Source organism: Muscardinus avellanarius (genome assembly GCF_963383645.1).
Source record: "Muscardinus avellanarius genome assembly, chromosome: 12".
NCBI classification, from domain to species: Eukaryota; Metazoa; Chordata; class Mammalia; order Rodentia; family Gliridae; genus Muscardinus; species Muscardinus avellanarius.
The window spans coordinates 14953713-14978935 of record NC_137798.1 but is presented as its reverse complement, the minus strand read 5'-3'; the positions used below and the strand labels follow the sequence as shown (position 1 = coordinate 14978935).

General features: G+C 46.5%; 1 protein-coding gene across 1 annotated transcript in view; it reads right to left on the bottom strand.

The window, feature by feature from the left end:
- PRTG (protogenin) overlaps positions 1–24512 on the bottom strand; it is a gene marked incomplete at its 5' end in the record, with an annotated part of 85118 nt that extends 60606 nt beyond the window's left edge. Inside the window, 3 exons of the mRNA XM_080707040.1 lie at positions 844–988; positions 21813–22115; positions 24443–24512. Coding sequence (XP_080563166.1) covers positions 844–988; positions 21813–22115; positions 24443–24512 — 518 coding nt within the window. The remainder of the gene's footprint in view (positions 1–843; positions 989–21812; positions 22116–24442) is intronic.
- Between the last annotated feature and the right edge of the window lie 711 nt (positions 24513–25223).

Below are 25223 nucleotides of genomic sequence, written 5' to 3'. Positions count from 1 at the left end.
TTTACCTACTAAAATACCACTATTCTCTAGGGTACGTGCGTGTAGGGTGCTGGTATTGGTACTGGTATTGAACCCATGGACATTCTGCCTCTGACCTTCACCCACAGACCTTTTTTTTTTTTTAAACAGGGCCTCACTTGCTGAGGCTGGTCTCGAACCTACAATCCTCCTGTCTCAAACCTACAATCCTCCTGTCTCAGCCTTCCACATACTAAGATTATACCACCATGCCCAGCTTCATGTTTTGTTTTTTTTGTGGACAATTTTTGCCTGCTTAGGAACAGGAAAATACTCAAACTTTTAGGATATACCACCAAGTTCTTGATCCTTAAACACAAATTACCCTTAAAGCACTAGGAATGTGCATATTTGCACACACACACAGAGAGAGAGAGAGAGAGAGAGAGAGAGAGAGAGAGAGTGTGTGTGTGTGTGTGTGAGTGTGTGTGTGTGTGTGTGTGTGTGAGTGAGTGAAGTGGAGGAGAGACTCTTACACCAGAACTACTCTAATAACAGCACCGAAAGTGTATTTTATTTGCCAAAATCTTGGGCTGCGAGTCAGGCCCTCACAAGGGCCCAGGCGTGATGGAACAAATGGTGGAGAATAAGAACAAAACCAGCAGGACCGTCTGTCTCAATTCTCAAGTGAACCAGGACCACGCCGGGCCCAGAAATGGAGGCTGCGATTCTGTGCCTAAGCGTGAAAGGTCTTTACAAATTAGTTATTCCAACCCTAAGTAAAAATGAGCCACACACTGGTCCCGTTCCCTCTGGAGCCTCATTTTAAGAATCCCGATTCCTGTGTCAGGAGTAATTTTCCGGAGAACGAGGAGCTCCGTTTACCTGTCCATGGCCATCGGTAGAGTCGTCCTGTTGAATTCCCACGTTATGACCGCCGGCGGGTTGGATGAGATCTTGCACGCAAATCTAGCAACGCCGCCTTCGTGGACCTCGGCGGAAACGGGCTGAACCTCAAACACAGAAAGGGCTGCAGAGTAAAATGTGACAAACTTAGAAAGGCCACCTGACAGCTACGCCTAGAAATAACATTATTCTGGATATGACTTACAAGACCTCAACTGCTGCTCAGACAGAAGACCAACCTAACTTAACTAGTGAGAGAGAACTCAGTGAGTACTTTTGGAAAAACCACTGCCCAGTTGCATCATTTAGGAGCATGGTCGCAACAGAATTAAATCCTCAACAGGTTCTCGTAAAACCATCTGCTTGAAAAGATGAACAAAACCAAATCAAAATATAAATGATTAATAAAGGTATGGAATCACAGAGTAAACCATAATATAAACCTCAACTACTACTGCATATCAGAGAGGAGAGAAAAGAAATAAGCGAAGGTAAAACCCGTGCAGTTGCCGGGCGTGGTGGGCAGGCTTGTGATCTCAGCATCTGGGAGGCTGAGACAGAAGGATCGCGGTGCGAGGACAGCCTCAGCTACTTAGTGAGGCCCTCCGCAATTTAATGAGACCCGGTTTCAAAAAAAAGAATAAAAAACAGGGCAGGGGGTGTAACTCAGAGGTCGAATGCCCCAGGGTTCCATCCCCAGACCCGCCAAAACCAAAAAGAATTCTAAAAGTTTGTCAGTTTTTAATAGTATAATAGGTAAGTTACATAAATAAATGTTCAGGGTAAGAGTATAAAATATTTTAGAGCCATTATTCAAGAACATTAAATACAGCCAGGCGTGGTGGCACACGCTCTTAAGTGCAGTGCTTGGGAGGCGGAGACAGGAGGATCACACAGGTTTGAAGCCAGCCTCAGCTACTTAGTGAGGCTCTCAGCAACTTAGGGAGACTTTGTTTCCAAATAAAGTATAAAAAAAGGTCTGGGAGTATAGCCCGGAAGTAGAAAGCCTCTGGGTTCCACACCTAGTACTACCAAAAAATAAATAAATAAATAAAATAAATACTAAAAATCAAATCAATTCAATTTTTCTTTTAATTGCTTTAGGATTCACTTTACAGTGATCATCTATAAGATAATGCTTATCTATAAGATTTTTCGTTTTCTGGTGCTGGGGATTGAGCCCTAGGGCATTCTACCTCTGAGCTACACACCAAGCCATATTTTATTTTTAGTTTTGAAACAGTGTCTCACTAAGTTGCACAGGGCCTCACTAAGATGCTGGGACTGGGCTCAAATCTATGATACTCCTATCTCTGCCTCTCAAGTGTTGAGGATACAAGTGTGCACCACCACTGTATTAAACACTCTTAATTCAGCCGGGCATGGTGGCACACACTCATAATCCCTGCACTTAGGGGGCTGAGACAGGAGGATCACAGAAGTTCAAAGCCAGCCTCAGCTACTGAGTGAGGCTCTCAGCAACTTAGTGAGACCCTGTTACCAAGTAAAGTATAAAATAGGTCTGAGAGTGTAGCCCGGAGGTAGAAAAGCCCCTGGGTTCCATCCCCAGTACCACAAAAAACAGAAACAAACAAAAAACAGCCACTCCAATTCTGGATCAAACCTCTGGACTAATTCTGTTGTTCATCTATTAGAAAATTAGGAAATAAAGGCTTCTGGGAAGATGGGAACTGAGGGAAGCACATCTCAGTCCTGCTGACCCTGGATCTCCATCGAAGTGAAAACAGTGTCTTAACAAGAGAGAGAAAAAAAAAAGAAAAACAGCATAAAATTGAACCAAGCAACAAAAACTGAAACGCAGTGGATACAAAACTAGAAGGCAGAAAAGTACCCGCCTCCCACAGCTACGGCTGTGGGGCCGAGGTGCACCATCTTGCCTATCTGCCAGCACAGCGAGCACTGGGTTCTAGAGAACCCCCAGCAAAGAAGCCAATGAAAGTGCTTGCAAAGTAAGCACCTGCAACTCACTGGAAATGCAAGCAGTCCGCTCCTAGCCCTGTGCAGGTTGGAGGGGAGCCCCAGCCAGTAGTGAGACTTTTAGCACACCTTTAGAACGTGGGTTTCTACGGTTTCTTACAAGCAACATACCACTGAATTATGTTCTTTAATCCACACTGCCAGTCTGTGTCTTTTCACTGGGAAGTTAAGAGCTTCGACTTTCAGTGTTATTACTGAGGTCTGATTTTTGCTTCCTGTCATTGTGAGTTCTAGTTTCTCCTTTTGTGGTGCTGAAGATTGGACTCAAGGGTGTCATACCTCCAAGCTACACCCCCCAGCCCTGTTTTTAGTTTATATCTTGAATCAAGGTCTCACTTGCTGAGGCTGTCCTCGAACCTGCAGCCCTCCTGTCTCAGTCTCCCAAGTACTGGGATTTTAAGTGCAAACACACCTGCCCAGACTGAGTTCTACTTTCTCCTTTGCTTAGCTAGCCAGCTGGCAGGGTTCGCCCCTTCTTTAGTTCTGGCATTTGCTTCTTTTTTATTCTTCGTGTTTCATTTCTTTAAGTATTTTCTCTAGTTCTGGCATGGCAGTCATAAATCCTTTTAGTTTCTGCCTGTCATTTTTATTTCTCCACCAATTCTGGATATCTTCACTGGAAACAGCAGTATTGTTTGGAAGTCCCCCCAGTGTTTGTAGTATATCATACTGGCCCCTCCCAGCTTTCCTGTCGGGCTGAGAAGTCTGGACAGATTCTTATTGTTTTGTCCCTGAACTGTGCCCGTTCTTTTGTACTTGGGAGGCTGAGACAGGAGGATCGCACAGGTTCAAAGCCAGCCTCAGCTGCTTGGTTAGGCTTTCAGCAACTTAGTGAGACCCCGTTTCTAAACAAAATATAAAATAGGTCTTGAAGTGTAGCCCAGAGGTAGAAAGCCCCTGGGTTCCACCCCCAGGACCATAGGAAAAAATTAAAAAATATATGCATCCATGCTACAGGAACAAATACAGCACTGTACACCAGTTATGTTTTACCTTTTTTTGACTGGGCATAGTCTTGACTGGGCATAGTTGGCCTTTTTTTTGGGGGGGGAGAAAGCAATTTGGCATCGATTACTTCAAAATCACACTGTTTATGAACAGTAATTTTTTATTTGTTTGTTTTGGGAACTTATTTGTTATTTATTTTTGGAATATCCAAGAGACATTCTACCTCTCAGCTACACTCCCAGCCCTATTTTATTTTTTATTTTGCAATAGGGTCTAAGTTACTGCACATTGGTCTTGAACCTGCAATCTCCCCGTCCCAGCCTCCCAAGTACTGGGATTACAGGGGTATACCACTGCATCTGGTTGAAGAGTCAATCTCAAATTATTTTAGAAACAATATCTACGCTATTAAAGATATGGAGTGAGAGTACGACACGAAGCAGTCATTTCCATGAATCGCACACTAACAGCAATCCCACCGTCTTAACAATCACCACTCATCCAATCTGTAGTTAACCTATGTTGATGAAATTGTATAATTCTTCATAAAATAATGGGCTAGATTTTCTCCCCGGTGTAGAAGAATATTTTACTCGCTTATTTCAGGAAACTTAGAGGGCAAAGCAATTTCTCCTAAATTCATTAATCTGCTCAATAAATATTTATCTAGTACGTTCAATAAATATTTTTCTATGCCTCGTACATTCAGGCACTAGGATCACATGATGAAGAAAAGTAAGAGGCCTGTTCTCGGAAACCCTTGTCTAATGGTGAAGAAAGGCATGTAATTGGTATAATAATATACAACTTCAAACTGTGATAAATGTTATAAAGGAAAGGTATAAAGTATTATAACAAAAGTTTCAAACAGCTTACTAATCACAAAAATAACAATGCGTTTAGTATAGGTTTTCTTGCCAGCTACTATTCCTGCTGTGTTAAGTACGTTACATTTCCTAGTTTTAGCTCTCGAGATCATTATTATCTCAACTTTCAACTAAGGAAACTGAGGAGCAAGGAAATTAAGCCGCTTGGTTCAAGGTTTTCCAGCCAGTTGGCTGGCGCTGCTATAGCTGGGAACTAAGCAATTTCCTAAGCCCCTGTTTGAGTAATTTTATGAGTAAAAGTTTAAGATGCTGGAAGTTTTTGTGGAAGATAAAAGTCACAGGTTCCCTTTTCATGCGATTTTTCTGCTCAGTTAAGCTAAAATGCACTGGCTCTCCAGCTGGGTAAGCAAATGTTAAATTCCTAAATTTCTAAAACAAGACACCTTAAAACTCTAGATTTAGAAGCTGAAGTTTTCAACTCTTTCTTACATAGTAAAATACATAAAGTGAGTTAATCTACCTCAGTCTAAAAGAATCCTTTTATGGTATTGGGGACTGAACCGGGGCATGCTACCTCTGAACTACACCCCCAAGCACTCCCCCACCCCAGTTTTTTTTTTGGTTTAGAAACGGGGTTTTGCTAGGTTGCTGAGAGTCTCATATGGGGCTGGGGTGTTCCTCAAACCTGCACTCCTCCTGTCTCAGCCTTCCATGTACTGGAGTTAAAGGATGTGCCATCACACCCAACCTCAGCCTAAAATTTATTTGGAAGTAGAATAATTTTTTTTAATAAAAGCCATCTGTTTCCTTAAAAACCTACCTATGATAGGAATTCTAGTTTTTCCTTATTGTTATACCCCAAGTTCTAAGACCACATACCATTTGATCATCAAAATGTCCACCATGTAGACAAAGACTGCTGAAGGTCGGGGAGACCAGGTAAAAAGTCTATTTAAAACTGAAAAAAAGAGCCGGGCGTGGTGGGCACGCTTGTAATCCCAGCATTCAGGAGGCTGAGACAGGAGGATCGCGGTTCACCGACAGCCTCAGCTACTTAGTGAGGCCTCTGCAACTCAGTGAGACCCGGTTTCAAAATAAAGAATAAAAAACAGGGCAGGGGGTGTAGCTTGGAGGTAGAATGCCCCTGGGTTCCATCCCCAGACCTGGAAGGAAGGAAGGAAGGAAGGAAGGAAGGAAGGAAGGAAGGAAGGAAGGAAGGAAGGAAGGAAACACTGGATGTAGTGGCACACATTTGTAATCCAAGTGCTTGGGAGGCTGAGACAGAAGGATCACAGGTTCGAGGACAGTCTTGACAAACGGTGAGTCATCAATCTAGCAAGGCTCTGCTACCAAATAAGAAATAAAATTGGAGCCGGGCGTGGTGGCGCACGCTTGTAATCCCAGCATTTGGGAGGCTGAGACTGGAGGATCGCGGTTCGCGGACAGCCTCAGCTACTTAGTGAGGCCCTCTGCAACTCAGTGAGACCTGGTTTCAAAATAAAGAATAAAAATAGGGCAGGGGGTGTAGTTCGGAGGTAAAATGCCCCTGGGTTCCATCCCCAGACCCGCAAAAAAAATAAATAAATAAAAATAAAAAATAAAAATAAAGAAATAAAATTGGACTGGGGGACCGCCTGAAGGTAGAATGGCTCTGGGTTCGATCCAGAGCACCTCAATCAATCACTCAATCAATGCACTAACCAATCAACAGCCACAAAGAACCAGGCATGGTGACACACACTTGTCATCCCAGAATTTGGGAGGCGGAGACCGGAGGATCGCGGTTCGCGGACAGCCTCAGCTACTACTTAGGCCCTTTGCAACTCAGTGAGACCCTGTTTCAAAATAAAGAATAAAAAAATAGAACAGAGGGTATAGCTTGGAGGTCGAATGCCCCTGGGTTCCATCCCCAGACCCGCAAAAACAAAACAAAACAACAGAAAAACCGGCATTAAAACTTAGTAAATAAATAAATCCTTCACAACGAATACTTGAGCCTTCTGAAACGTTATTTTTGCAAACTGTTTTCATCGTTATATAAATATTCTACACTTATTTAAAGGACAAGCCACTTTTTGTCTTTCTGCCAAACTCAGCTCCTTGCCCACGTGGACCATCTCTCTGGCTAGCAGGATTTTCCAAGCGGAGCCTCCTGTGAAACCTGACCCCTTCCTCCCCCAGCCGGTGCTGACAGAAACAAGCACCCCACAAGATGTCATAAAGCAGCCTGTTAAGAGGCGGCGCTCTATAAAACGGGCAAGAAAGGAGGCCTCCAGAGACACTGGCGGGCCCCAAAGACAACCTTGCAAACACAGTAAACGTGAGGACCGATTTTATTTGTGACTTCCTCCTCTTTACCTGTCTCCATCAGCTGCCTCTATGATTTAAAGTCAGAGAAAAAGCATATCAAGGGTGCTGGGATGAAAATGTTTTCCAAACATTCATCTGGTCAGAAAGCAACATATATTTGATTCTACCCTGGAATTAATATATGACTAAGCTACTATGCCAACATTAGTTTGCATATTACATCTAATAAATATTAACATGCACCACTCATAAAAGGTTGCAGTGAATAAAATACTTAATACATGTTTATTTTTAAACCGAAGAAAAACTGTGGGTGTGGAATCTGTAAGGATGTGCCATCAAATAATTTAAAACAAATTTAAAAACTCATTGCTTTCTTTCTGAAATTGCATATAAAGTACCCTTTTGCTGAAGGGAAAATACTTAAGCTCCTCCGCCCAGGTGACATTGGTGGTCCTGCAGGGCAGTTCAGCAGGCCTCCCAGGGCGGGTGGCCAGAGCTCAGCCCTCCCTAGGGAATCCTAAAGGCTGGGCGCATGGCCCGCAGTCACGTTTCCCTCTGGCTATTCATCTCTCTGCCACCAACCAGTAGCTCTGGGGGAATCTGCTAAAGAGTTCATTAAAAAAACAAAACAGGAGGAGATCTCTACGTGGGCATGGTGGCTCAGAGGCCTCTAATCCCAGCACTTGAGAGGCTGAGACAGGAGGGTCACAGGTTGGAGGCCAGCCTCAGCAACCTAGCCAGAACATGTTTCAAAATAAAAAATTAAACAGAGCCAGGCATGGTGGTGCATGATTGTAATCCCAGCGTTTGAGAGGCTGAGACAGGAGGATCCTGGTTCGCAGACAGCCTCACCTATTTAGTGAGGTTCTCTGCAATTTAGTGAGACTCTGTTTCAAAATAAAGAATAAAAAAATATGGCTGGGGCAGTAGCTGAGATACATGGGGTTCCATCCTAAGTACCAAAAAAAAAAAAAAATTAAATAGAGCTGGGGCTGTAGCTTGGAGGTAGAATGACTTTGGGTTCAATCCCCAGTACCCCACCCCCCAAAAAAAATACTGAGAAATTTCTTGCTCTGATTCTCAAATATTCACAATTTCAGAGTTCATTATTCACACATACTTACTTAAAGCTTTTTTTTATTTTTCCAGAGACCGCTGCTTTATTCGGACCCGGCCCCTCCAGAGAGTCAGCCAGCCGTGGGGCCATGCGTCTGGAGACCTGCGCACAGTCCTGATCGCCCGGCTGAGTCACCCTGAAAGCTTATTTCTGTGGCACTTGCCTTTCAAACCAGCTATCCATTTGTGAACCTCAGGCCGTACAAACCACAAGTCCTGCAGGGCAGGACGCACACCTGTGATCCCAGTCCTTGGGAGGCTGGGGCAGGAGGATGGCAAGTTTAAGACCAGCCTCAGGCACAAAACACAGTTGGCACGTCTTGTCTCATCAGATCTGCTTCTGAGTCTTCAAACGTGGAGACTGATCTCACCTAAGCAGTCAGTTAACTGGGAGGTCTGGTCCCGCCCTTCAACCAAAGCCCTGGGTGGCAGCAGGTGAAAACCAAACAGGGACTAAGTTTCAAGATGGAGTTGAAAACCTATGTAATCCTTGAGCCCTGGCAAGAAGCTACTCATCCTTTCCTCTAACTTCTTTAAATGAAGAAATTTCATCAGCTGAATAAAAACAGTGTAACAAGACGATTTGATTGCTATTTTGGGGTGTTCATCCCCACAGCAGGCTGTTCTACGGGTCTACCTGCTCTGGATGTGGCCTATGAAGTGGTTTCTAGTGGAGATGCTGTCTTGTTTCAATCTGCGGCAGCTCTCACCACCAGGAGCTATGAGCTATCTATCTTCTTTTCAAAGAAAAGGTTTAGATCAAAATATGTGATCAAGCCGGGTGAGGTGGCACACGCTTGTAATCCCCGTGCTTGGGAGGCTGAGACCGGAGGATTGTGCAGGTTCGAAGCCAGTCTCAGCAACTTAGTGAGACCCTGGGAGTATAGCCCGGAGGTAGAAAGCCCTTGGGTTCCACCCCCAGTACCACCAAAAAAAAAAAAAAAAAAAAAAAAAAAAAAAAATATATATATATATATATATATATATATCAATGACTCTCCACACTCAATACTTAGAAAACAAGTAAACTAACTGAAAAGTGGACAAAAGATTTGCACAGATGCTTCAACAAAGAAGATGTAGAGGTTGCAACCAAATACATGAAAACACACACCCCCTAGTAGTCACAGCAAAATCAAAACACTGAGAAACAGCCGGGCGTGGCGGGCACGCTGGTGATCCCAGCATTTGGGAGGCTGAGACAAGAGGATCGCAGGCCCCGGCTACTTAGCGCTGCCCTCAGTGAGGGCCTGTTTCAAAATTAAAAAACAGTAAGAGCTAGGGGGTGCGGCTGAGAGGTAGGATGCCCCCGGGTTCCACCCCCAATACTGCAAAAAAAAAAAAAAAAAAGAAAGAAAGAAAAAGAAAAGAAAGAAAAGAAAGAAACCAAAGAAGTGTATGGAATGCAAATGCATTTATCCAGTGATTGCTCCTGGCCCCTCTGCTGGTGCAGAGAGCAGCCGCACGGCCAGCCGCAGCAAGCGGCTCCTGTGAGTTCAGGGGAGGCCCGCGCTGCCGCTGTGCCTTTGCCAGACGCTTCCCCTTCATCCTCTGCCAAGAAGCTGCCTCGCGCTGCCGGATCCGCGACGCCGCTCACGCCCTGCTGCAGTTCCATAAAGGATACCTCTGCGGAGCCGCTAACTACGCAGGAGAACACTGCAGGCAATGTCACACTTTGCATCAGAGAAACGGAAGGACCAAGAAAGCCTAAGAGCGAGGTTCTGTAACAAAATCCCTGTCACTTAGCAACTCTGCGTAGAAACTTACCATGAGAAGAGGCACCAAATTTATCAAAATCACAGCAGAAACATTTTTACTGAGACTTTTGCTCTTACAAATGGTTATTTCAAGGACATTTAAAATTAATGCAGCCCGGCGTGGTGGGGCACACTTGTGATCCCAGCATTTGGGAGGCTAAGACGGGAGGATGGCGGTTCGTGGCCAGCCTCAGCTACTTAGTGAGGCCCTCCGCAACTCAGGAATACCCTGTTTCAAACTAAAGAATAAAAAATTGGGCAGGGAGGCCAGGCGTGGTGGTGCATGCTTGTAATCCCTGCACTTGGGAGGCAGAGACAGGAGGATCACGCAGGTTCGAAACCAGCCTCACTGGCTTCAGAGACCCTGTTTCCAAATAAAAAAATATAAAAAATAGGTCTGGGAGTGTAGCCCGGAGGTAGAAGGGTTTCCAGGAACCCCAGTACCACAAAAAAAAAAAAAAAAAAAAAAAAAATATATATATATATATATATATATATATATATATTGGGCAGGGGATGTAGCTTGGAAGTCTAATGCCCCTTGGGTTCCATCCCCACACACGTAAAGAAAAAAAAAAATTTAATTCAAAGCCGGTCATGGTGGTGCACACTTGTAATCTCAGCATTTGGGAGGCTGAGACAGAAGGATCACGGCTCGCAAACAGCCTCGGCTACTTAGTGAGGCCCTTCCCAACCTGTTTCCAAATAAATAATAAAAATTTTTTTTGATTCAAGAGCTGCAGTATATTATGTAATGATAAGCTTTACAGCACTGTTCTCCACTGTAATGATTTTATTTACTATATACATATATATAAGTTCTTCTCAAATTATATAAAGACCTGAGTTTTCTTTCTCTTCCACATGATAGCTGGACACTCAGTGAACACTAAATATTAAGTAGCCTGCATATGATATCCAATTTACAACCTGGGAATCTATTGCCATGAAGTGTCTAAGTATTTCTTTCACCTTCTAAAAGCTATAAACTGGACTAAGCCAGTTTAATTGATAACAGAATATAGACACATACACACAATCAGATGGCCTGTTAAATTCCCAGACACTGACTTCTGAACCACCCGTTCACAACATAACCAGGTCTTTTAATACTATTGTATCTGAGCCTGTTGTGGTGGCACACGCTTGTAATCCCAGCATTTGGGAGGCTGAGACTGGAGAATCACAGTTTGAGGACAGCCTCAGCTACTTAGTGAGGCCCTCTGCCACTTAGTGAGATCTATTTAAAAAAAAAAAAATAGGGCTGAGGGTGTAGCTTGAAGATAGAATGCCCAGGATTCAATTCTCAGTACCGCAAAAACAAAACAACAACGACAAAAAAAAAAACTTTAACAGGCTGTGCAGACACTTGTAACTAGCTACTCAGCAGGCTGAGGCAGGAGAATTACCAATTTGAGGCCAGCCTAGGCAACACAGCAAAATCCTGTCTCAAAATAAAAAAATAAAATAAAATAAAAGGGCTGAGGGTGTAGCTCAGTGGTAGAGCGCCCTGGGTTCCATCCCCTATGAAGGGTGGAGACAACTTGCACAGATAATACGAGCTTCACTTAGAGTTAGGAATATAAATAGCAAGGATTAAGCCACTTCACCAATGGCATAGAATTTAGTAAATACTAGAGCCAGAAATAAAAATAGTGGGGTTTTTGTTTGAATGACTCCTCCACTGAAACCCTAGAGACAGAACACCCAGCCTTCCCAGCACTTTGAAGCAATACTGCGAACCTAGCCTTGTGCGTCTGCTGGCCTGGCAGGAAACATATTTATGCACAAGACAGGCAATTCCCTTGGCCCAAATTTTCTCTGCTTTGAACAGGTGTAGAAGCAACGACAAAAACACATTTCCTCAACTTTCACTTGAATGAATATTGCTTTCTTCCCCATCAATCAGTTTTTAGAATATTTATTAATGAACGATTCTTCTACCCCCCCCCCTTTTTTTTGCAGTACTGGGGATGGAACCCGGGGGCATTCTACCTCTGAGCGACACCCCCAGCCCTATTTTTTATTTTTATTTTGAAAGAGTCTCACTGAGTTGTAAAGGGCCTCACTTAAGTAGCTGAGGCTGTCTGCAAACCTTGATCCTCCTGTCTTAGCCTCCCGCATGCTGGGATTACAGGTGTGCGCCACCACGGCCAGCTTTATTCTTTATTTCAAAACGGGGTCTCTGGGTTGCAAAGGGCCCCACTAAGTAGCTGGGCTGGCCACGAGCCTTGTATGTAAGCCTGTGCCACCACGCCCGGCTTCCCAGGTTTTCTATAAATAGAAAATTGGCTGATAGTCATCAATGACTTCTATTCTTGCCCAGAGATTCTAAGCTTGCATTTCTTTGGATAGTGTTTTTTTATCTCTTCTTTAGACCATCCCAACTACATTTTTTATTTGATCGATGCATTGATTATATAAACAGGAATATTAAACTATTAAGAATTCTCTTAATGAAGAACCACTAGCCTTTATTGTCCTGAGTTGACTTGGAACCTTGAAAATATTTGAAGTATTTGTAAAAGTGACCTGGGGGCAATGCCAAGCCCCAGAGATCAGATACTGCAGTGTTTGCAAAAACAGCAGGAAGTGGCTAATCCCTTTTTCCTTAAAAGAAGAGATAAATGTCTTTGTTTTGGGATTGCAAACATCCAGAGTCCACTACAATTACCCTATCCAAAAACCCTGAGTAGGTCCAAACTGGAGGTCCACAGAGGAAATATTAGCTCTAGCATCCAAAAGGGCTAGCTAGCCTGTAAGCTAAAAAGGCAGAGAAAGAAATGCAGAAGAAATACGTAGTTGTGTGTGTGTGTGTGTGTGTGTGTGTGTGTGTGCGCGCGCGCGCGCACGTCTGTGTATTTGTATAAGAGGAAATGAATCTTCACACAAAAAATTTTTTGCAGTACTAGTAATGGAACCCAGGGGCATTCTACCTCCAAGCTGCACCCCCAGCCCTATTTTTTATTCTTTATTTTGAAACAGGGTCTCACTGAGTTGCAGAGGGCCTCACGAAGTAGCTGAGTCTGGCCGCGAACCTTGATCCTTCTATTTCAGCCTCCCGAATGCTGGGATTACAAGCGTGCACCAGCACATCCGGCTACACAAAACTCTTGATGAACAAGAGTAGTTATACACCCTTGTTGATAAACACTAATTCCAAGTGAGAAATATCTCATTTAAACGTTTAAATGAACGGCTAGTTTTCTTCTGACTGAGTACCAGTTAGAGAAAGTAGAACTAAATTACTAAATAGGTATGACTATTTAAAACACCAACACCTGTCCACATCACTGCTAGGTACTGGGATTATAGGTGTGCACCACCACACCTGGGTTTTCTTTCTTTCTCTCCCTTTCTTTCTTTTTGTGGTACTGGGGGTGGAACCCAGAGGCTTTCTATCTCCGGGCTATACTCTCAGACATATTTTATAGGTTATTTGGAAACAGGGCCTCACTAAATTGCTAAGAGCTTCACTAAGTAGCTGAGGCTGGCTTCGAACCTGTGGTATCTTCCTGTCTTTTTCTTTTTAGAATTAGATTTTAAAAATATAAAGAACTGAGCTGGGCGTGGTGGCTCTTGCTTGTAATCCCAACATTTGGGAGGCTGAGATAAAAGGATTACAGTTCGAGGACAGCCTCAGCTACTACTTAGAAGCCCTCTGCAACTCAGTGAGACCCTGTTTCAAAATAAAGAATAAAAAATAGGGCTGGGGGTGTATGTAGCTCGGAGGTCGAATGCCCCTGGGTTCCCTCCCCAGTACCGCAAAAATAAATAAATATAAATAAATAAATAAATTTAGGGTGGAAGATTGAATAATTATGCTAATTAAAAACTCCATTATAAACACAGAATTCTCAGCCAGCCCGTTAAGATGTTGGCTTCTACAATATGCCAACCGCTTTCCTGGGTGCTCTACCTGAAGAAGGTATAACCAGCGAGGGCCCTGGCAGCGGGACTGTGTGCTAAGGTAGGAGAAAGCGATGCGGCTGGGGCGGGTCCTGGAAAGGAAAATCCAGGCAGCCCAGAGCGCGGAGCACTGCCGGCTCGGAGCCCTGGCAGCCTGGCGTCCAGTCGCGTGTGAAGGAGGAGGTTCTTAAAGACTCCGCTCTTCCTCTAATCACTGTAAAATGGTCGACTGAGTGACCACACCTCTTTCCCGCTAGAAACACAGAGAAATGTCACACAGAACACGCTCAAACTTCCACCATCACACCAGCAAAACCTTGGGGACCAGTCAGAGCACCGACTTCCGGCCAGCGCCGTGCTCCCTAGGCCTCGGGAAGGGGAGCCGAGGGCCCGCGGCCCATGGGTGGCCCGCCCACCACTGGGATGCTGGGAGCACTGGGGACACGGCCTACCAGCAAGTTAACTAGAGGAAACCTTGCCACGTATGTGAAAACATGTTGCCCGTGACAAACAAGAACCCTGGCCTGTACCACACACTTGTATACATGCTAGTGGGGGGCACTGGGGATTAACCCAGAGGATTCTACCTCCGAGCTAATCCCCCAGCCGGTTTTTTATTTTTTTTAAAACAGGGTCTCACTAGGTTGTGGAAGGCCACGCTAAGTTGTCGAGGCTGGCTTTGAACCTGCAATCCTCCTGTCTAAACCTTCCATGAATAGGGATACAGAAGACTGAACAACACTATAAAACTAAATTTGAGAAGCCGGGCGTGGTGGCGCACACTTGTAATCCTCGCGCTTGGGAGGCTGAGACAGGAGGATCGTGCAGGTTCGAAGCCAGCCTCAGCTACTTAGTGAGGCTCTCAGCAACTTAGTGAGACCCTGTTTCCAAATAAAATATAAAAAAGGTCTGGGAGTATAGCCCGGAAGTAGAAAGCCTCTGGGTTCCACCCCCAGTACCACCAAAAAAAAAAAAATAGAAGAAACTAAAGTTGAGCTGGGCGTGGCAGCACATGTTTGCAATCCTAGTACTGGAGGGGCTGAGACAGGAGGATCCCAAGTTTGGGGACACCCTCAGCAATTTATTAAGGCCCTCAGCAACTTAGTGACACTGTTTCAAAGTAAAATGTAAAATAGGGCTGGGGGTATAATTCAGAGGTAGAATGCCCTGGGTTCAATCTATAGTACCAGAGGAAAAAAAATAGCAAACACAAAAAGATACTCCATCTAACAACAGAATACACATTCTCCTCAGGTGCACATGGAAAATTATTCAGGACAGACTAACATGTTTGACTAAAAAAACCTAATAATGTAAGGGCCAGTTGTGCCACAGTGTTTCAAAGTCTTGTCAAGCACTAAATATCCTGAATTTTCACTCTTTGCAGACGTGTGCACAGATATTCTGCTTTCACACAGTTTTGCAAATTGTACACACGGGGGGAAAAAAAGGTGAAAGCTGTCAAAAAGAAATTGCAATTATAACTCAGGACCCAAGCACCTATGATTCAACATGTTGTCACTCCTCGTGTCCGCAGCACAGAGGCTCTGAAGAAACAGTGCACGAGAAAACGAGGAAGAGGCTGCAGAATCTGCTGAGCTTTGGGCCAAGAGAATGAAGGAAGCTAAAGAAGATGCCAGGGGCGGACGGCCGAGATGCCGGGCTACCCCGAGGGCCGCTGCTTCTCAGTCAGAGTCCAGTTAAAGTGGAGAATTTTAAAGTTTAACAAATAAGACCAGACCTTAAAAATAAAGAAATTGCATTTATAAATGACCTGCAGACCAGGAGTGGTGGTGCAGGCTTGTAATCCCAGCATTCGGGAGGCTGAGACCGGAGGATCGCGGTTTGCGTAAAGCCTCAGCTACTTAGTGAGCCATTTGCAGCTCAGTGGGACCCTGTTTCAAAATAAAGAATAAACAATAGGGCAGGGGGTGTAGCTCGGAGGTCAAATGCTCCTGAGTTCCATCCCAGACCCACAAAAATAAATAAATGGCCTGTATTAGAATAAATCTCCAGTTATAGATAATTACTATCCATGTTATACAGCAGATACCTTCTATTTTATTTTATTTATTTTCTGGTGGTACTAGGGGTGGAACCCAGAGGCCTTCTACCTCTGGGCTATACTCCCAGACCTATTTTATACTTTATTTGGAAACAGGGTCTCACTAAGTTGCTGAGAGCCTCACTAAGTAGCTGAGGTTGGCTTTGAACCTGCACGATCCTCCTGTCTCAGCCTCCCAGTGCGGGGATTACAAACGTGCGCCACCACGCCCGGCAGTACCTTCTATTTTAGTTGCCAACAAAGAGCTATACAACTTAGAATAGTCTGATTTAAACTTATCAGTGATCGGCCAGGCATGGTGGCGCACGCTTGTAATCCCTGCATTTGGGAGGCGGAGACAGGAGGATCACACGAGTTCGAAGCTAGCCACGCTGGCTTAAGAGACCCTGTTTCCAAATAAAAATATAAAATAGGTCTGCAAGTGTAGCCTGGAAGTAGAAAGGTTTACAGGAACCCCAGTACCACCAAATAAATAAATAAAAATAGAAAAAACTTAGTGATCTGTGATTGCTTTGTGTGTGTGTGTGTGTGTGTGTGTGTGTGTGTGTGTGTGTGTGTGTGTGGTACTAGGGTAGAACTCAGGAACTTTCCTACCTCGTGAGACCCTTAGAAAACCAACCTAAAGGAGAAAAGATTGGTCTGCTTTCAGGTTGCAGTCCACAGCTCCGTGGCCGCTGCTGTGTGCTGAGAGCCTCACTGAGTAGCTGGGGCTGGTTTTGAACCCATGCGGTCCTCCTGTCTCAGCCTCCCAAGTACTGTGGGACTACAAGTGTGTGCCCCCACACCCGGCTCTGAATTATAATTTTTAATTTATTTATATATTATTCTTTTTTGTGTGGTACTGGGGGTGGAACCCAAGTGCTTTTCTACCTCCAGGCTATACTCCCAGACCTATTTCATATTTATTTATTTATTTAGCGGTACTGGGATGGAACCAAGGGGCTTTCTATCCCTGGGCTACACTCTCAGACTTATTTTATATTTTACTTGAAAACAGGGTCTCACTAAGTTGCTGAGAGCCTCACTAAGTAGCTGAAGCTGGCTTCGAACCTGTGCCATCCTCCTGTCTCAGCCTCCCAAGCGTGGGATATTACAAGTGTGCGCCACCACGCCCAGCTCTGGACTATAATTTTTAATTTATATATTACTCTTTAGATAGAAAACCATACCCACAAAACAGTGTGAAACTAATACCACAAACAACCTTAAATTCCATCTAATTTAAACTTTACTGATAAACATTTACAAAAACCTTATATCCTACTCAGTTACTTTTGCCAAAGTTATAGAAATGCATCCCTTAAGCAAGCTGACTGATGCCGAAATTAACCTCAAATCTTTCAATGAAAAAATAAATCATAAAGTTGCAATAATTCCCATGTTCTTCAACTTACAAATGCTCACAGAAAATTTATTCTATGCCCAACGAGTCAAGAACAACCTGAGAAACAGGCCACGTCTATGTCCTCCCTCCCTCTCTCCTCGGACTTCCATTTCTACCTTTTCTGGAGAGGAAATAAAGAAGTCGCTTCCTGTTCCATCACTCGCTCCACATGTTACACATGGCAGAACCTCCCTCACATCAAATGCCTTATTTAAACTTGCTGAACTCCGAGGCTGCTTACCACACTAATGCTTTCCTATGAAGTCATCTTATTTCAACAGTAAGAACGCAAAAAGCATCAACTCCCTTAAATTCTTTCTTATTCCTAAAACACTTTAATTATTTACATACTAAGACTACCCAAGAAGGTAAAAATTTTATTTACTAGAATTTTTGTGTGTACATGCGCGTATGTGTACTGGAGATTGACTCAGGTGCATTCGACCTCAGAGCTACACCCCCTGTCCTATTTTTTCTTCTTTAGTTTGAAACAGGGTCTAAGTTGCGGATGTCCTAAGTAGCTGGAGCTGTCCTCGAACCTGTGATCCTCCTGTCTCAGCCTCCCAAATACTGGGATTACAAGCGTGCGCCACCAAGCCCAGCTGACTCGCTAAAATTTTTAAACTTTAAATTTACAGGAAATGGTTCAAATTTCTTTTCTTACTATTGTATAGAACTAGAAAAAGGGTGTCCCACACCACACCCCTTTCTATTATAATTACATGAACGTGTAAAACAGCTAAAAGGGCTATCAATAAAAAGGGATTACCTTCTTTTTTAAAAGCCAAGTATTACTTTAGCCCTATATTTTCCTTCAATAACGGGATGCCTTGGAGCCAGGCTAAGTTTGAGGAATTCTTTTGTGCTTGTATAGTCAGCAGCAAAGCCAGGACTCCGGGCCTTGGGGAAGAACCTCAACCCTGCAGCCACTCGAGACACACTTCGGGAAAGGCCCGACCACATTTGAATTTCTGCATTCCTCAAGGACAATTCGGGGCAATAGCTGACTTGCAAAGAGCCGCATGAAAGCTTCGGCCAATGAATGAGGGTCATCTGCTCTTTATCACGAGCGTAAACCTCATTCTGGCCAGTTACTAACCTTTTAACCCTGTGAATTCCTAATTTACACATGAATAATGGAATTCCTGCCTAGAGGGCAACTTGCAGCTTCTAGCTCTTAAGTTTAGGAACTAAGACTTCAGGGCCTGTGTGTTAAAAACCCAAAATGTGCGCAGATTAGACTTCAGGTACCGTACTACTTAACATTTCTGAACCAAAAGATACGCTTGTTTCAGAAATCTTGGACAAAGAAGATAAAAAGCACATACTTGTACCCTGCTGTTATCAGTAACTGCAACTAGCTTTAACAAAAACAAAACAAAAAAGACCAGAATGTCTCTTCTCCTCTCTTCCTGTTTACTCCGATAACATCTTTACCCTGAAGTCAGGAAAGGGAGATTTGAGACCTCACCAGACACGGCCTCAGAAACTGGAACTGTGTCCATTATTCAGAATCTCTAAGAAATTTCACAGTTCTCAAGGAAAATCTAAATCTGCTATGCATTTCCATTTTACATCCATAATACTGGCTAGATTTTCCCAGAGCAAAACATCCCTGCAGGGTTAACTAAAGCATCTTATCTGGCCTCTAACTGATTACTGTTGGTACTTAATGGCAAAGCAAGGCTCTCTGTAGTTCCACTGGAAAGTTTTTAATCCTTACAATACTTGAAAAGCACTTCACCACAATCCCCTTAACACTCATTCACATCTAATTATTTATCTTGTTTGTTTGTTTGTTTGTTTGTTTTGCAGTACTGAGAGTGGAACCAGGGACATTCTACTTCTGAGCTACACCCCCTGCCCTACCTTTTATTCTATATTTTGAAACAGGGCCTCACTGACTTGCAAAGGGCCTCACTAAGTAGCTGAGGCTGGCCGTGAACCGCGATCCTCCTGTCTCAGCCTCCCAAATGTGGATTACAGGCGTTTGCCACCACCCCTGGCTTCTAATTAATTATTATTATTTTTTTTTTTTTTGGTGGTACTGGGGGTGGAACCCAGAGGCTTTCTACCTCCAGGCTATACTCCCAGACCTTTTTTATACTTTATTTGGAAACAGGATCTCACTAAATTGCTGAGAGCCTCACTAAGTCGCTAAGGCTGGCTTCGAACCTGCATGATCCTCCTGTCTCAGCCTCCCAAGCACAGGGATTACAAGCGTGCGCCACTACGCCCGGCATAATTATTTTAAACAGTAACTTTTATAAAGAGATAAAACCTAAAAATATTTAAAAAAAAAAAAAAAAAGATTACCAACCTTTTTTGAGAGGTGCTGGGCCTGAACCCAGGGCCTTGGTGCAGGCTAAGCAAGCACTCCTCCAGAGTCGCACCCCCAGCCCTAATTAATACTAGCATGTATTCGCTACACACACCACACACCTGTCAGACTTTATTTCTGAAATCATAAAGTCCTGTGTGCTTTCAAGTGTTCCCAGGAGCATAGGATTCTCAGGAGGTGTGGTTTTGACAAATGCGTCATCTTTTCAAAGTCTGTCCACCCTACTCACACCCCTACCAACTCCTGACTCCCAAAAGGTAATACAACTTCTAGTTCCTGGGCATGAAAGCACGAGATTCCACAAACCCGAAAAGGTAGAAAACCCAGAATCCTATAGGACAATTTGGCATTAGACAACTATGAACAGAGCAGAAGGCTAGGGACAACACCACCCTTAAAATAGAACCGGAAACAAAGAAGTGCTTTTCAGACGGGCACCCAATAAACAAAAACATTACTGCAGGCCAGGCGTGGTGGCGCGCACTTGTAATCCCAGCATCTGCGAGGCTGAGAGCTGAGACGGGAGGACCACGGTTCAAGGACAGCCTCAGCTACTTAGTGAGGCCCTGGTTCAAATTAAAGAGTAAAAGAGCCGGGCGTGGTGCTGCACGCAGCGCTTGGGAGGCTGAGGCAGGAGGATCGCGCAGGTTCGAAGCCAGCCTCAGCTACTTAGCGAGGCTCTCAGCAACTTAGTGAGACCCTGTTTCCAAATAAAATATAAAATAGGCCTGGAGTATAGCCTGGAGGTAGAAAACCCCTGGGTTCCACCCCCCCCCAGTACCTCCTCCCAAAAAAAAGAGTAAGAAATAGGACTGGGGGTGTCACTCAGAGGTAGAATGCCCCTGGGTTTCACCCCTAGTACCGAAAAAAAAAAATTACTAACCAATACAAAAGTGAAAAAGATCAGAAAAAAAACTTATCAGAAATCCTGTCAGATTGATATTCTTAGGCAGGAGCCGGGGTGGGGCCACTTTTAGAAACGTGTCTAATTTTCTGACCTATTTTCAACATAAAATACCTTTGCAATGTATTTTCTGTAATTCATCATCATTATTGTCCAAAAAGTTATCAAGGTGAGGGTAGCGTAAGGATGCCGACGAACCGCTGCATAACCACCGGGAAATCCCTGCGGCCGGCCTCCTCAAGTTTCAGTGCTATAGGCCCTGAAGACACGCCCGCCTGTCGACCCCGCCTCTCCCAGAAGCAGTCCCTCTTCGGCCTGTGTGTAGAGCATGGACTCAGGATACCTGGAGATCTTCCTAGGACCCGGCTTTTGTCTTGCGTTTCCACGCTTAACTAGCCCGCTGGATCCCCGTGCTGCTGGGGGCTCCTCTGAAAGCCTCCAGGGGAGCAGAGCCCCCCTCCGTCCACGCCCACCCGTCCACTCCAGGTATCAGGGCAACCCAAGCAATGGGTCACCAGGACAAATGGCTGCCCCTCGGGCGGTTAATACAGAGGAAAAGCTCAGACAGCAAACTTCATGAAAACTGGGTGTGGGAGGGGCCAGCGGCCGAGCAGGCTTAAGTCCATTAGGCATAATATGGAAATGGCCTTAATCTCTTTCCCTCCCAGCAGGGAAATACTAGGAATACTTCAAAGGCCTGAGAGTGACTGACCAACCCTCCCACCCCTCACAATAAAAAGGTAACAGGGGATCTGAAGTCAAAGAACTGGAAGGCCGGGCTACAAGAGATTCAGCATTACAGAGCAGAGTTTACTCGCGTTGTTTTTACTTAATTTCTAATTCCTAAAAGATAAAATTTTATTTATTTTTATTTACTTATTTATCTTGAGGTACTGGGGGTGGAACCCAGGAGCCTTCTACCTCCGGACTATACTCCCAGACCTATTTTTTTATAATAATTGGAAACAGGGTCTCACTAAGTAGCTGGCGCTGGCTTCAAATCCTGTGAGATCCTCCTGTCTCAGCCTCCCAAGTACCGGGATTACAAACGTGCGCCACCACGCCCGGCTAAAGATGAAACTTTAGGACGACTTCTGTTGCGTAGGCCACACTTCCCTGTCCAACTCTTTTTTACAAAGTTATAAACACCTGAAACTTCTATGAATTCATGTAAGGCCACCTCCAGGACAGGTGTGGCTGCATTTGATGTCCTGCTTCCGATCCCTCATGTTCTGCCTATTCCTCTACGAGCCCGATTTATCACCAGCTATTATCTCCAGGAAAAATTTTTTTATGGACGAGTCTTAGGGTCACTGCTTTCATAAATCAAGAAATCATCAAAATATAATAACAAAAATGCCCACCACCCAGCACATAAGCACTCACTGGATATGGTGAGGTGGGCTTTCTGACTCAGAATGGCTCCGTGCTTGTTCACCGCTAAGCACTGATAAAACCCCTCGTCGGACTGCTCCCCACGCCGGCCGTCCACCTCGCTGATGTACAAGGAGCCGTTAGAAACCACCTGGATCCGCTGATTTTCAGACACTTTCGCTCCGTTTTTCAACCACGTGACCTTAATTGGAACATCTCCGTGAGCCTGGCAGTTGAAAACAACTGGGTCCTTTCTTGAGACGGTTACATCCTGTGGCTCTTTTATAAAAAACAGTTCGCTAAAGCACCACACTCCTAGACAGGAAAAAGAGAAGCAAATACAGGATTATAGGTGTAAGATCAGTTCACACACAAGTGTAAAACATATTCAGGGTTTAGGGCAAAATTAAACCAACGGTGTGGTTTAACTTACAAGCACTTGAATAAACCAATCTAAAGTTTCAGCAAACCTTTTCAACGAGTGAGAGAAATCACTTTTTACAAGATTTCAAAAACTTCTTTGAAGAATTCTCTTCTTGGGTTCCTTGCTGGAGTTTCAAAATCATCAGGAAAACTCGTGAGCACAAGCTGTTTGCTACTTTTACAAGCTTGTCAAAAAGATCTTGAACAGAGTTAAGTCGTAAAAGTCTAATTTTACAAGAAATCATTAGCAAAACTCCAACTCCCAACAGCAAGATTACTTCCTTGTCCCTTGAAGTGTTTTTGGAACCCTTGGGGACCCTACTCCTTTGGGAAGTGGGTTTATCTTTTGTGACAAATTACAAGTTGGAATTTCTTTATCTGTCCTTTTCTGGCAAAGACTGCCTCCTCTCCCTGAAAGAAATCCATTTACTTAATTTCTGCAAAGCCAGCTAGGTATTTAAAGGACAAACAATAGACCTTGAAAAGTTGGGAACTCTTGCTGCTTGTACACAGTGGGTGAGTGGATTAGGAAACTTTTATTTCCCTTTTTTTTTTTAGAACTACCAACTGTTGGAAAAAATGCGTGACTAACGGGGTCCTTACTGTCTAATAGGGATAGGAGATTGCTTAATCAACCAGCGCACATTTTTATCAGGGCAGAGGAGACGCTTTCCCCTAGCAGACACCCGCCCTGGCCCCTGCCCGATGACCAAGTCATCCACTTGGTCACCCTCAGCTTCAGAGAAGGGCTGGCTCCGGGCTCAGCTGAGGACCTGGGCGCAGGTCGAGGGCTCTGCGTCTCCCTTCGGGTCATTTAGAATCCACGATTACAAATCTCCAGGAAAGGTTTCCCTCCTCCTGAGCGAGGCGGGTCCTGGGAAGCAGACTCTAGCCCCCAGGACTCCCTTATCTGAGCGCCTGGGGCGGGCCACCCTAACAGCCCCGAGCTCCGGAAGGAGCTCATTGTGTTTCTGAGCTACATCTGACTTTGATCCTTTTCTCTGGCAAACTGGAACTTACTCCTCCAGGACAAAAAGAAAAAAAGAAAGAAAAGAAAAAGCCAAGACCTGCATCTGTAGTAACTTATAAATAAACAAAACAACCCTTAACACTACTCCCCGCCACCCCAGCACCCCTGCCACCCCAGCACCCCTGCACCGCACACGCCTCACACTTTATCTCCAAGGAACCTGATAACAAGGGGGGGGGGGAGTTTATTAAGTTTGTGCTGGACTAACCTGGAGGCCCTGCACACCTCTGCCCTGTGCCCGAGAGCTAACCTGGGCAGACAAGCGCTACTTGGGCACCTTCCTTCGGGCCAGCATGGGGCGCCCATGGGGGCCGTGCACCTCTCTCCCCTTCCCTCCAAGCCAAGCCCCCGGCCCACTTTGGGCGACCATGGGGGCCGTGCAACTCTCTCCCCTTTCCTCCAAGCCCACCGCCCCACTTTGGGCACCCAAGGAGGCAGTGCACCTCTCTCCACTTCCCCTCCAAGCCCACCGCCCCACTTTGGAAGCCCATGGAGGCTGTGCATCTCTCTCCCCTTCCCCTCCAAGCCCACCACCCCACTTTGGGCACCCATGGGGGCCGTGCACTCTCCTCCCTATCCATCCTCGCCAAGCCCCCCTGGCCCACTTTGGGCGCCGTGCACCTCTCTCCCCTACCCCTCCAAGCCCACCGCCCCACTTTTGGCGCCCATGGGGCCGTGCGCCTCTCCCCTTCCCCTCAAGCCCACCGCCCCACTTTGGGCGACCATGGGGGCCGTGCGCCTCTCCCCTTCCCCTCAAGCCCACCGCCCCACTTTGGGCGACCATGGGGGCCGTGCGCCTCTCCCCTTCCCCTCAAGCCCACCGCCCCACTTTGGGCGACCATGGGGGCCGCGCGCCTCTCTCCCCTTCCCCTCAAGCCCACCGCCCCACTTTGGGCGACCATGGGGGCCGCGCGCCTCTCTCCCCTTCCCCTCAAGCCCACCGCCCCACTTTGGGCGACCATGGGGGCCGCGCGCCTCTCTCCCCTTCCCTCCAAGCCAAGCCCCCGGCCCACCTTGGGCGCCCACGGGTCGCGCGCCCTCCTCCCCATCCTCCCGGGCCGGGCGTCGGGGCGGGCGCCGCTCCCTCCCGCCGCCCGCACCCGCGAGCGCGCCGTGCACGGCCACGTGCGGCCGCGCTGGACAATGGCGCGGAGGCTCGGCGCCCACCCGCCCGGGCCCGCGGGCCCACCTGGGAGGCGGCCGAGCAGCAGCGGCAGCAGCAGCAGCAGGCGCGGGCCCGCGGGGCTGCGAGGCGCCATGGCGCGGCCACCCCGGGGGCTGCGCCCCGAGCCCATGGCCGTGCGCGGCCGGCAGAGACGGCGCCGCGCCCGGGGACTACTTTCTACATCTGGCCGGCCGGCCGGGCGCGGAGGGACACGCGGCGAGGGCGGGCCGGACAATGCACCTGGGGTCAGCGCGCCCCGCCGCCTCCGGCCGCCGCGGGGGCGGCGCCAGCCCAGGCCCGCCCCGCCGGGGCCAGGCCTGCAGCCCGACCCCCGAGCAAGGTCTGCGGCCCGGGGGGCCTGAGGTCACGGACCCCCATGCCAGGCCTGCAGCCCGGACCCCCATGCTAGATCTGCGGCCCGGGGGGCCTGAGGTCACGGACCCCCATGCCAGGTCCGCGGCCCCGGGGGACCTGCCCAGCTCCCTGACCCCATGCCAGTTCCACAGCCCCCTCTCCCGGGGGAAGGCTCGCAGCTCTGAACCCCCATGCTAGATATGCGGCCCCGCGGTGGAACCCTGCCAGCTCTCTGACCCCCATGCCAGGTCCAGGCCCTGCCTGGCCCCCAGACCCCCACCAGGTACAGGCCCTGTGGCTCCCGGACCCCTCGCCAGATCCACGGGGGGGGGGGGCCTGCGGCTTTCTGACCCCCATGCCAGGTCTAGGTTCTGCAGCTCCCTGACCCCCTGCCAGGTCCACAGCCCCACGGGGGACCCTGCCCAGCTCTCCTAACCCCCATGTCAGGTCT